At 43.9% G+C, this 12,969-nt stretch overlaps 1 protein-coding gene across 12 annotated transcripts in view; it reads left to right on the plus strand.

Annotated features, from left to right (window-relative positions):
• Positions 1-12,969, plus strand: part of macf1a (microtubule actin crosslinking factor 1a) — a 118,558-nt gene that overhangs the window by 15,108 nt on the left and 90,481 nt on the right. For all 12 annotated transcript variants that reach the window (XM_031871323.1, XM_031871335.1, XM_031871325.1 and 9 more), the window contains exons 3-17: positions 204-316; positions 1,505-1,611; positions 1,808-1,927; positions 3,169-3,264; positions 4,730-4,857; positions 5,013-5,106; positions 5,528-5,682; positions 6,268-6,571; positions 7,086-7,214; positions 7,304-7,381; positions 7,998-8,159; positions 8,414-8,518; positions 9,299-9,394; positions 9,561-9,686; positions 12,459-12,611. In XM_031871323.1, coding sequence (XP_031727183.1) covers positions 204-316; positions 1,505-1,611; positions 1,808-1,927; positions 3,169-3,264; positions 4,730-4,857; positions 5,013-5,106; positions 5,528-5,682; positions 6,268-6,571; positions 7,086-7,214; positions 7,304-7,381; positions 7,998-8,159; positions 8,414-8,518; positions 9,299-9,394; positions 9,561-9,686; positions 12,459-12,611 — 1,966 coding nt within the window. The remainder of the gene's footprint in view (positions 1-203; positions 317-1,504; positions 1,612-1,807; positions 1,928-3,168; positions 3,265-4,729; positions 4,858-5,012; positions 5,107-5,527; positions 5,683-6,267; positions 6,572-7,085; positions 7,215-7,303; positions 7,382-7,997; positions 8,160-8,413; positions 8,519-9,298; positions 9,395-9,560; positions 9,687-12,458; positions 12,612-12,969) is intronic.

A 12,969-nucleotide genomic window follows, 5' to 3' on the forward strand; every position in this document is an offset into this window, starting at 1 on the left:
TGGTAAGACGGTTCGTTGTAAACTGCACTGCATTTGCGAAAATACTTAAAAAGTCAAAGATGTTTCTGAAGGCACTGTAGGAAGGTAAACACCACACACACTACCAGGAATACTCACATTGAACCAGCTGCTAAACAGATAAGCAGATAAGAGGCGAGACACACAGACACACAGCTTACACTAACAAAATGTTTGTTTTCCAGGCCAGACCTGATCGACATGGAGGCGGTGTCGCGGCAGAGTAACCGGGAGAACCTCGAGCAGGCCTTCGAGATCGCCGAGTCGCTAGGGGTGACCAGTCTGCTGGACGCTGAGGGTGAGACTGAACGCTCAGGGTGGAGCCAAGACGGATTTATTTATAATGATTCAACTTTTAGCAACTGAGCTTTTTTCTGGGGAGCTGTTGTCCACTCTGAACGAGAGGCTTAACCCTCTCAACCCCACAACCTCGTCTTTGGGTTTAAAATGACACCATTCATCACGGCCAGTAACAACGTCTACAAGTCCGTCTGAAATAATGCTTTACAACAAAACCACTTCATTCTACATGTTCCATTTAAAGTTCTGCCAAAAATAAACGGTTTGCACAAAACCGATCTTTTGAAGAACATTACATTTTGCGCTCATCAGCGTAACTGTGACGGCACGATTGACTCGCATCAGACCAACGGTCACGTGACAGAAACTCAGCGAATGTTAAAGTGAAGTGCAGGCTGCTGAACGGGGAGGGGAGGGGAGGATGGAAAAATGTCAGTTGTTCATTATGTATAGCAAAGTGAAGATCCCATTTCCCCCTCAATATTGTTATCAATTGTGGGCAATTTAGAATATATAGATTCTATTTTTCCCTTCTTTTAAAAACAAACAAAAAAAAAAAAAAAAAACGTCCAGGACTTCTATCTTCAGTGAAAAACTATTTTTTTTTTTTTTTTTTTGCCACAGTGAGCCAAATGTGTGACACTGCTTTGGGTTCAGACTGCAGGAAGACAGTCGGGTAGATTTTTCCGTCTGGTTTGTTTGAGCTGTTCCTTTCCTGTTAGCAGACACATTTGGCCTGATTTACACGAGAGTCACTGGCTAGAGGTTACTGTCGGGCTGATATTACCTCACATTACCTGTCACTCAAAGCATTGCTCTATGTTGCTCAACATGAGTGGTGCTATATCCAGTGCAAAACCTGGATGGTATGTTTTCTAGTAGTTTGAATGTTGAGTTTTCACATCTGTAAATGTATCATTTCTGCAGCCAGTGATTGTCTTATTATAGTAATGGTCTGTATCTGTGGACCTGTAGCTCCTTTTAGTTTAGTATTTAACAAGCATTTGCCTAGTTGTCAATAATTTATGGTTACATCTATTTTCTGATCGTCAGAGTTTAAATTGGGTTTAATCCTGAGCAGAACCATAAAATGTCAGTCATGATTTCTTCTACCTGACAGCATGATAAACATGTTTTTATTTTTGTGGTTTTCTTTCTGTAATTTTCCATTTTTCTTTCTCCTCAGATGTTGATGTTCCATCTCCAGACGAGAAGTCGGTCATCACCTACGTCTCCTCCATCTATGATGCCTTCCCCAAAATCCCTGAGGGAGGAGAGGGCATCACCGCACAGGCAAGTCCCACTCTGCTCCACTCATGTACACCAACATTACTGTGAAACAATTTAGGAATTTGTTCTGGTTTTATCTGTGCCTGTACATTTTTTTTTTTTTTGTGAATTTGTAATGTATGATTTCACACCCCTCTCTCTCGCTCTCTCTCTTTCTCCCTCCATCTCCTCCTCCTGCTCTCTCCTCGTCCATCATCAGGAGGTGGACCAGCGCTGGTCAGAGTACCAGTCCAGGTTCTCCTCTCTGCTCCAGTGGAGCCGCCAGCATACGGCCCTCATGGCCAACAAGAACTTCCCACAAAACCCTGTGGAACTCAAGGTGAGCAAGGGCTCTTTAGAGTTCATCATAAGCAGTTTCCTGTTGCTACTCCGTTCAAATTGGCATTAGAGTTGGCGTTGAATAGACAGTGTTAACTTCATTAATGTAAACTGTCATGAAATATGTTCATCAACGGCCTTTTTCTCCATGACTAACACGAGGCAGCGCCGACGTAACTTAACACCAGCTGTTACTATATCCACATGAAATATCGTTGATGAAAAGAGACAAGAGTAAAATAGTTATAAATGTATAAACTTAACCAAAGTCTCTCTCTACTCTCGTCACATTCCTCCTTCTCTTCCCCTCTCTCTGTCCCTTTCTCGGACTCTGAGTAGAAAAGCTGCATTCTGAATCCTTCAACCGGTGTTTCTCATCAGATAACATCAAATCTCATGTGACATAAGTTTGACTAGAGGGACACAATTGGTCTCAGCTGGACTCGATTGACTGGAATCCTCAGTATAATCTGATGAGTAATAAAGGACATTTGACAAAAGACTAAGAATCAATAAAAAAAAACAATTGCTGACAAAATATAGAGAGAAACATTTTGACTAAAAGTTGATAAAAATATGACTTTTTGTCAACCATTTGTGACTAAAACTGATAAGCATTTTTGTCTAAGAGCACAATCTAAAATAGCTGCCAAAGTTAACACTGGACACCAACCTCTCTCTCTTTATAGTTCAATGTTTAAAGGACACCAAACCTTGCAACATCTAGCAAGATTCAGGTTTTTTTAATCTTGGGTCTTGTGATCCAAATAACCTCATAGCAACATGAATGCTTGTTTGCAAACACATTTGTTTATTGGAAATCAAATCCCTGTAAATTTGCTAGGCTTGTTCTCTTCAGTCCCACCAACATGCAGCCAGGAAGAAAAGGAGCCGACGAGCAATTTCTTTAATACAATGGACGACAGCAGACAGAGTAAAAAGAAATAGATTGCAGAACAGATATGTGATGTTGGCCAAAAGAAGAGAAGGATAATGTGAGAAAAGGATGCTGCTGTGATAGAAATAATGTCTAAAGACGAGGAGAGAAGGAGGAGGGAGGGGAAATGATGCGGTCATGTACCAGATGCTCGTTGATGACTAATGACCACCCAGAGAGCTTTCACTGTACCTGTGATAACAGGTATTGACTTGTGTCTGACCTTAAACAAAGCCTGTGTCACAGTAATATTTACCTCATCAGTAACTCTCTTCCTCCTCCTCCTCCTGCTCCTCCTCCTCCAGGCACTTTACAACGAGTACGTCCATTTTAAAGAGACGGAGATCCCCGCCAAGGAGGTCGAGAAAGGTCACATTGAACACCTCTACAAACTGCTGGAGGTAAGAGCGAACAGGAGGGAGGAAGAACATGAACGAGTGAAAAGAGACCTCGGCACCGTGCAGAGCCGATTGTCCATATGGCTGAGACCCATGATGCACACACTGTTCTGTGGGTTTTTGTGGTGTTTGGTGTTTCAGCAGGTTTGTGCGAGTTCAGTCATAGGCTGCGTTTGTTTCCCGGAGCAAAGACATTTCCAACGTTTTGCTGTTATCAATGTTGCAGATTGTTTCATTGAACAGAAAACACATGATAGTCGGTGATGGTTCCTCCTTTATTCTCACTCAGCTGATTGCACCAGAGTGTTCGTCTGTGGTGAGACTTATGATCCGACTAAATGTAGCGCTAACGTAATGGAGGCTGTTGATGTAGTTTGTTTGGGTCTGTTTACGGTGTTTGTGGGAACCTCCGGGTCTGAAAAGGAAGCTATGTACCGAAGTGCCTCAAGCTTGCGTTCTTCCAAATTCAGGCGACCTCAGGTGATGAGAAAGTGACTCTACTTGATTTATTACCTCAGTAAACATGAGCTTAAGGTCTCTAGTTTCAAGTCTTCCTCAGCATGATGTTCGTTTAGTAAATTATGGTCCATTCAGAGTCAAATGGACCATAAAGCAGAGTATGCTTTAGAGCGGTGATACCCTGTGATTGACAGGTCTCTACCACGGCGTACAGACACGCGCATTGCGTCATACCCAATAAAACCACGCCCACCCGAGGGGGAAACAATCGGCGACTACAATACTCTTCAATGTTCTGTGTTAAAGGCCCTTTCGGCATTTTTCTGTTTGCCAACAGACAAAAGTGACAAGATACAAAGTCAATGTGAAGCGATAGATTGATTTCCTTCCGGTTTAGGTAGTCTGTCTGTTCTGTGTACGCTTAAACTAAAAGACACAATAAGGAGTCGACTGTTCAATTTTCCCTAAAGTATTTGCTACCCAAAATTAGCATCACAGTAAATGTACGGATGCACCATTCTAGCCAAGCTAGCGTTAGCTTCTACCAATGCCCTAAATGATGAATCCTGCTATAGCAAAAGCATAACCCGCCTTTTTGTGCCTCAACTTGGCTTACCCTGATGTTCTTACCCTAACCAATCTCATGCCTTAACCAACCCAACCAGCGAAGACAACGAGTACTAGCCAATCGGAGGCTGAGTAGGGCGGGTCGTGCTTTCAACATAGCAAGACTTTTAGCTGCCGCGCCTTTTTCCCAGCTCCGCCCTTTAGTCCAAATATGGTCACCTATGGTTCCAAAAAAAACAAGATGGCGACGGACAAAATGCGGAAATTGAGGCTTCAAAACGGTCATCCACGAACCAATGGGTGACGTCACAGTGACTACGTCCACTTCTTATACAGTCTATGGTGTGCACTTGCACTGAAGCGTCATGGGACGTTAAGCATGTAATCACTGTGTGTGTGTGTGTGTGTGTGTGTGTGTGTGTGTGTGTGTGTGTGTCTCCAGGTATGGATAGAGTTTGGTCGTATTAAGCTTCCTCAGGGCCTCCATCCCAACGACCTCGAGGAGGAGTGGGGCAAACTCATCCTGGAGATGCTGGAGCGAGAGAAGGCTCTACGGCCGGCTGTGGAGAGGTACTCGCACACACACACGCAGACACACTAATCCATTCAAATTCTCGTGGTCAATTTCTCATCAAGTGTGATTTTCAGGAACATGCCCCTTTAATCCCTATATATATATATATATATATATATATATATGTATGTGTGTGTGTGTGTGTTTTCAGGCTAGAACTGCTGCTTCAGAGGGCTAATAAGATCCAGAACATGGCTCTGGACTGTGAGGAGAAGCTCACCCTCGCTAAGAACACACTCCAGGCTGTGAGTGCTCTTCCTTTTACAGACACATGCAGGGGCGTCAGGTTCATGTTCGGTGAATGTTGGATCATTTGCAATATGGTAATTATCGGGCTGTTGCTGTGTGGACACAAACGTACATAGACAGCTGGTCCAGTTCTTTCCTGCTCTGTTGCCAATTATCTCCGAAGGAAGATAATCTTTTTACTTTATCCACATAGTCACTTTAGAAGCCCTCATTTGATATATATTTTTAATTTAAACCAAAGTAATCTTGCTGTTATTTGCTGCGAATTTAGTTTCTTTGTATTGTTTACTGAATCTATGGCCAGGGGAACACCAGACATTAGAACATTAGAACTCGTATAAAAAGAACTTCACCACATAAGCCAAATAAACAAAAAAGCAAAAAGCTCATCCATCACCTGCCTGCTGTGGTGTCCAGGACATGTCTCGAGTGGAGAGCGGCGAGGCGGTGATGTGTGAGAGAGAGCTGGCGTGCTACCTGCAGGACTGTGAGTCTCTGATCAGACAACTCAACCAGGAGCTCAAAGTCCTCCGAGAGGAGAAGTACTACCAGGTGGAGCAGCTGGTGTTCAGGTGAGTTTCTAACAGGGAACGAGAGGAGGGTTCAACTCTTCTCATTACACATTACATTACAGTCATTTAGCAGACGCTTTTATCCAAAGCGACTTACAATAAGTGTATTCAACATAGCTATTCAGGAGAACTGCTAGTCACCAGAAGTTATAAGGGCATCTCCTTTTTTAAGCATGCATCTAAGAGCATAAACCAGAGCAAGAGTACAGTGCAGAAACAAATGAATATGAATACAATAAGTGCAACAAACTAATATGAAAACAATAAGTGCTGAGTGGAAGGCTCAGGGTAGTACTTCTTGAAGAGGTGAGTTTTCAGCCTGATGAAAGATGGGCAGCGACTCTGCTGTCCTGACGTCAGTGGGGAGTTCATTCCACCACTGTGGGGCCAGGACAGAAAACAGCCGTGACCGGGTCGATCGGCCGCAGGGACCTCTGAGCGACGGGGCGATTGAACTCCAGACGAGTTATAAAACGTGTGATGCCTTTCAGTGCAGCTGTTAACTTATGTACTGTACCATTTAGGCCAATCAACTCAGGGAAAGGAATTAGTAAGTAACTATACATGTTTTTCTCACATCACCAGAGTGTCTTGCCTTCAAGAGGAGCTGGTCTCCCTCAGACTGCAGTGCTCCAACGTCTACAGGAAAGGCCACTTCTCCCAGGCCCTGGGCACCACGGGGGCAGAGCACCCCAGCCAGAGAGCCACGGATGGCGGCCTGACGCTGGGCCAGACCCTGCTGGGAGCCGTGGGGGCCGTGGGTGCAGTCGGTGCTGCGCTCCTGCGGCGACCCACGGCCCGTTCCCAGCTGGTGGCCATGTCGTCATCAGAGGACGAAGGGAGCCTGAGGTTCATCTACGAGCTGCTCGGATGGGTGGAGGAGACGCAGGTCAGAAACTGTAGCTGTAATATTGGAGGATGCACGTCGCCATTATTTTCATTATTGGTCATTTTTTCTGTCTTGATTATTCGATTTAGTCTATGAAATGTCAAGAAAGTTTTTTTTATTTTTCAATAACATACTCTGTATACAATAATATGGAATAAAAGCAGCAAATCCTCACTTTATAGAAGCAGGAACTTTTGCTCTATCAATAGGAAACATAAATACCATATAGTGGATCTTGGACCCTGTACAGAAAACAGTAAAACATTATTGGAAAGCATTTATATTTCGGGGGAAAATGAGATTCATTCTTCCATAATATAAAGTATGAAACAGTCAAGAGATTAAATAACATTAATATTACCATAACAACATCAAATCTACATTCAAAAGCCAATACAAGCCTGAAAACATATTCAACTGAAACAAGACTTCAAAATATTGAAAAAGTTAAGAAAACAAATGTTTTCAGTGGGCTAAAAATACGAAATATTTCGTTGCTCTTTGTGCGTCTCAGGACCTTTTGGAGCACGCTGAATGGGGCGCCGACCTCCCCTCCGTAGAAAACAACCTCCAAGAGCACAACGCCGTACACAGCGCGGTGGAAGAGCTCATGAGCAGCCTGCAGGAGGCGCGCAGCTACGAGGTACGCACACACCGCTCATACACGAACACAGAGATCTCTGGGCTGAGAGACGTGGGTTTGTGACGACGCTCTGCCTTCCTCTCATTCAGGCTAAAGTATCCCCCAACTTCAAGAGCAGTTACTCTGAAACCCTGGTCAAGCTGGAGCACCAATACTGCAAACTACTGGTCAGTCTCTGAGAAAGAACTGTGTGTGTGTGTGTGTGTTAGTGGTAACACTTCTTTGTCTCCCAGTTCACCCCCTTCCTCAGTTAATCCCATTACACCATGACAGGACTCTCATGCTAAGAACACTTAACTTTGCATCTGCTCTCTTTTTTGCCCCCCCCCTTCTCTTTTGATGTCTTTGTCCCCTCTTGCTTCTTGTCTCTTAATATATTTCTGGTTTTACGTGTTATTAATTCCTAACTCTGTATGAATGCATGTTTTACTTAAGTTTTGCTCTCCTGAATTAAAATACATTTTGCTTTCTTTTTTTGGTGAAATACTCAGTCTTACACTCTCTCAGTTTTGTGTGCATGTGCGCATAGATGCATATGTAGCTTAAATAATAATATATGACCTAATATTCTTAAAAGATTAATTAATATCCTTGTTATGAAAGCTCATTTAAAAATGGTTTAATGAATGCAAATTTATTGTAAAATCCCTGCAAACGTACCAAAACCAACAGTATAATCCCCTAGAACACCCTGAGGACAGAGGATGTCTTTTTATTTATTTTTATTTCTCTCTGCACTGCTGATCAGCATGACGATGATGTCTGTTTGTGTGGTTGCCATAGGAACATTCGTCATGGCGCCAGCGGAGCTTGGAGAGCCTGCACGCGTTTGTGGCGCACTGCACCGAGGAGCTGATCTGGCTCAACGAGAGGGAGGAGGAGGAGATCGCCTTCGACTGGAGCGACAACAACGCCGGCATGAACGCCAAGAGAGAGTTACACAGCGTGAGTGGAGGAAGGGTTCACCACCTTCCTGTCGACTGCACACGCAGACCTCTGGAAGATGTCTATTGAAAGAGAAACGAGAGGCATACATAAAACAAGCCTCCCTGCACAGTTTCTAAAGAATGCAATTATGTCCAAATATGTTTTCTACACACACATCAGTAGTGTTTACACGCACACAAGCCAGGCCGGTGCCATGAAAAAGCAACCCGTAATCTACTGTAACCACCCGTCTTTTCCTGTTCTGTTTGCAGGAAGCGAGGTTGGAGCTGGATGAAAAACAAGATGTGATGAGGTCGCTCCAGGAAACAGCCAACCGCCTGTGTCTGGAGAACCATCCAGCCAAACAGACTGTGGAGGTGAACCCATGACTTTATGCACTGAGACTGAATGACCTTTAAAGATGCCAGCTTTTGCCTCTGACTCATTTATTGGAGCAGTTCAACCCCAGCTGCTTTTACTGGACTGTGCTCTTCATGATGTTTTGTTGGGTTGCATTTTTAGAAGTCAATAAATGTAAAACTTTTTTTTTTGTAAAACTTTTTGCCAAACATTTTGAATTATATCAATATAAATATTAACCTTATTGCCTCACTAGGGACATTCTTGGACTTTTTAATTTTTTCCATTATTTTGGCTGTGTTAATGCATTTGTTAAACATTTTGGCAAGGTTTTTTAATTTTGAAAGTTCCACCTCAGCTCCTATAATACGTATAAAATAGACCCTTAAAGGTGCTTTATAAGAGATCGGGAGCATATCGATTGCCTCTTAATGGCTCTCAACATGGCGACGGCTGAGCTGGCGGCTAGAACCAGCACAAACCAGTGGTATTATGTAATTAAACTGGTATCTAAAGGTTTAAATACTGAAAATGAATGAATATTTTGTAGAAAACATGATTATATCATTCCTGAGATCATTCTGGTGACTTGGGATTTTCATACTTGCTTACATGTTCACACTGCCTATTCTCCGCCTCTGCGTATTACTGCACAGTTGGAACAAGAAGTTTCAGAAGCTGCCTGATGACTGTGACTGTCTGTGCCGATCAACATCCCCGCTGATGCCTCGTAGCTCCCCTTTGAAGCTTGCGCTGTATGTAACTGCTGTGTGACATGTCTCTCTGCGTGCTTTCAGGCGTACAGCGCGGCCTTGCAGACTCAGTGGCAGTGGGTGAACCAGCTGTGCGTGTGCGTGGAGCAGCATCTCAAAGACAACACAGCATACTTCCAGGTGAGGCGACGAATACCGTTGCAGCTTTGCTCCCGAGCAGAAAGTGAGCTTTCTAACGGAGCGTTCAGAATATGTAAAATAGAGTTTTCACCAAATCCTCCCGCTGTTCTCCTTGTTACCAGTCCATGTACACAGAATATCTCATGTTCACTGTCTCCCGTGTCAGTTCATGAGTGATGCTCGGGACTGTGAGTCGTACCTGCGCCAGCTCCAGGAAACCATCAAGAGACAGTACACCTGTGACAAGAACAGCAGACTGAGCAAGCTGGAGGACCTGCTGCAGGACTCAATGGTATCTGTCCCCCTTCAGTTTGTACCTCCAGTTCTGAGCGCTGCACTGGTCAACTTTATGAGCTAAAAAATTCACATTTTTGTGTTCTTCATTTTTCATATACATCATTTTCTAACTCTGTAATCCTCAGATGTTTGATTTGAACCACCTGCAGTAAATGAAGGCAGCAAATTCATTAAACAACTAGAAATAATGAATTGAGGACGCTTCCTCAATACCCTTGAGCAAAGCAGCTTACCCTCAAATGTATTGAAGATACTCGATAGGAAACCGTAGAAGTTGAATGAAGTCTTTATTTCAGGACAATCAATCCAGGAAGGGCCTTCCCCTTCAAAATAAAAGTCTCTTCTCTCTTTTGGATACTGTTACTTGAACCCTTTCTCCTCAGCTCTGCGTCAGCTGAAAAAGGTCTGGCTCTACACATTATCAATCTGGTTTAGGGGGTAAAAAAACACTCTGGCATGTTTGTAATTAATTCAACCAAACACAAGTTCTTTAAAGTGGCTGCTGCTTGTAAGGTTTTTCAACTTAATTTAGATTCTCTGGATAAATGTATATAGATGATGATGTTTCTCTGTTATCCCAGCTTACTGCGTTCCTTCAGGTTTAGAAGATCTGCTGCCACCTTTGTCCACAGAGCAAACCTATACATGAAAGATGTAAAGAGTCCCGGACAGAAGCTTTAACAGGAGCTAGTTGTGCACATATACACAGCACAGGAGCAGCAGTAGCTGAGGTGTTAGCACACCAACGATTGTTGCTGTGTCTCGGGCAGCCGCAGCACACCACATGACACGGGGAAGTAATCTGGTAGAGAGTGCCTTTGCTGAATCATTCCCCCCCCCCTCTCCATCCGTGTCCCATTTGTTAGACTGCCAGCTTCACACCTACCTTCTACACACACACACACACACACACACCTCTGACTTGAAGCAGATGGCAGCGTTAGTGTGGGTAACGCTCCACAGGCCGGAGCAGCGAGCATATCCTCAATAAAGAGGCGCGTGTCACAAACAGCTGCTCTTTTCACAGATTGTGCAGCATTGGGGCGTACCGTGTGTGTCTACAGCCACGTGCTATTATCTAACGCTGTGTGCGTCTATGTGCGTCCATCAGTTTCCAGTCCGCTGTGCTTCGTCTCTCACTGAAGCTGATGCTAAAAGACCAAAGCTTCTGTATGATAACAAACAGCAGAACCTTTTGTTTGACTCTCATGATAACCGAGGAGAGGATATTAAATCAGCCCTTTCACCCTCTTTCATGCAGAGATTACAGTTTTCATAAGACTTGTATCACAATTTGATGAATATTCAGATATTTTACTTCTTCTTCATACACGGTTAGACTTCGTGAGCTCCAGATTTTGTAATAAGTTCATCACAGCCAGAGGACCAGAGAGCATATTAACGCTTCTCTGATGATCAAATTGTTCTCATAGTGATGGCTGTTGATCCTGTGGTTCCAATTAATTTGGAATTCTTCATGCCCCCACGTTTTAATGTACCTCGTGATTAATTGAGTTTCCTCTAGCTCGTCATTTGAGTTGTTCTAGTCGTGCTGACCGCAGCGAACGCCGTCTCAGTGTGAAATTCATTTCTGGGGTGTAATTTGAAAGTTATTTATAACGGCCCCCCTCTTCCCTCCCCTCCTATCTCACTCTGTCTCCACCTCTCACTCAATCCATCAGTACCTCTCTATAATAAACCCTTAATGACTCTCTCTGCTGGGGGCCACACATAAATTGAATGTACTTATACTTGTCAGGGTGGTAGAGCTCACCCTTTTTAAATCTTTAATGGATAGTGCCCAAGCTACCACGAGCAGCTGAGTCAGGAAGTCCACTCATCACAGGCTACAGGCTAATAGGCCACCCATCATTCTCCTTCATAATTCAGTTCTTTTGGCGTAAAATAGATAACTTAAAGAAAGATGTATCATAATATTTTTAGTTAAGGATGCCAATGCCAGTCAGCCCATCCATCATCTCCCAGGGGGAAGCCTCATGACTTCTCCTCTAGCGCCACCATGAGGTCTTGGCAGATTAGGAGAGAGAGACAACGGGTGATATGTGTTCTCAACTGTAAATGAAATCGCTTTGAGAGATTTGGAAAATGTGGGGAAAAAATCTGGGTACACAGGAAAGCAATCCAGGCTCTCCAAAATCTTAAATAACTCAAAAAGCATTTCTTAAAAGAGCCAACATGTTTCGACCACTGTAGGTTGTTTGTTAAATTCCCTGACAAAGACCCATAGTGGTTGAAATATGTTGTCTCTTTTAAGGATTTTGACACTATTTTCAGGTGGCAACCTCCGGTTCTGAAAAGTGGAGCCAATGCTTAAGTGCCATAAACTTATATTCTCCTGAATAACCATCAGGGGGCGACTCCTCTGGTTGTATAGAAGTATATGAGAAAATGACTCTACTTGATTTATTGCCTCAGTAAACATTGTAAACATGAGTTTATGGTCTCAAGCTCTAGTTTCAAGTCTTCTTCAATACAGCATGATGTTCATTTAGTAAATTATGCTCCATTTAGAGTCAAATAGACCATAAAGCAGAGTATGCTTTAGATGGCGACGGCCAAAATGCAGAACCCGAGGTGATGACTACGTCCTCTTCTTATACAGTCTACTACAATAATAAAGGCTTCATAGTATTTCCTTCCTGTTTATGCTGCTGCTGTTGGACCGTAAAATGAACCGCTGTTTCTCTGAGACCAACTAACCAACGTGAAGTGATCGGCAGTCCTAATGATTCTCTCCGTCCCGCAGGAGGAGAAGGAGCAGCTGATCGAGTACCGGAGCACGGTGGCGAGCCTGGTCGGCCGGGCCAAGGCGGTGGTGCAGCTCCGCCCCCGCAACGCAGAGAGCACCCTGGGACCCACAACACCCATAAGAGCCATCTGCGACTACAGACAGATAGAGGTATGGGGACCCACCACATACGTGTGCATGTTGTAGTTAGTTTCCGATACCGAAAACCAAAAAGAAACTGTAGATCCCAACTTGGCTCTGAAAAACCTGCGTTGTATCAGGAACCATTGACTTCCAGGACGAGGATGTGGCAAACTGTGACTTCACCCACTATTGTTTTAACCCTCACCACCGACCGCCTATTCTCTGCCCTGCACTTCCTCTCCAAGCCCCTCCCACATCCACTTAGTGGCTGCTCTATTATGGCTCCTTCCTCCATGCTGTGAAATATGTGTGTGTATGTGTGTGTGTGTGTGTGTATATGTGTGTGTGTGTGTGTGTGTGTGTGTGTGTGTGTGTGTGTGTGTGT

This window comes from Anarrhichthys ocellatus, unplaced genomic scaffold (genome assembly GCF_004355925.1).
Source record: "Anarrhichthys ocellatus isolate YVR2014 unplaced genomic scaffold, GSC_Weel_1.0 scaffold57, whole genome shotgun sequence".
In the NCBI taxonomy this organism is placed as follows: domain Eukaryota; kingdom Metazoa; phylum Chordata; class Actinopteri; order Perciformes; family Anarhichadidae; genus Anarrhichthys; species Anarrhichthys ocellatus.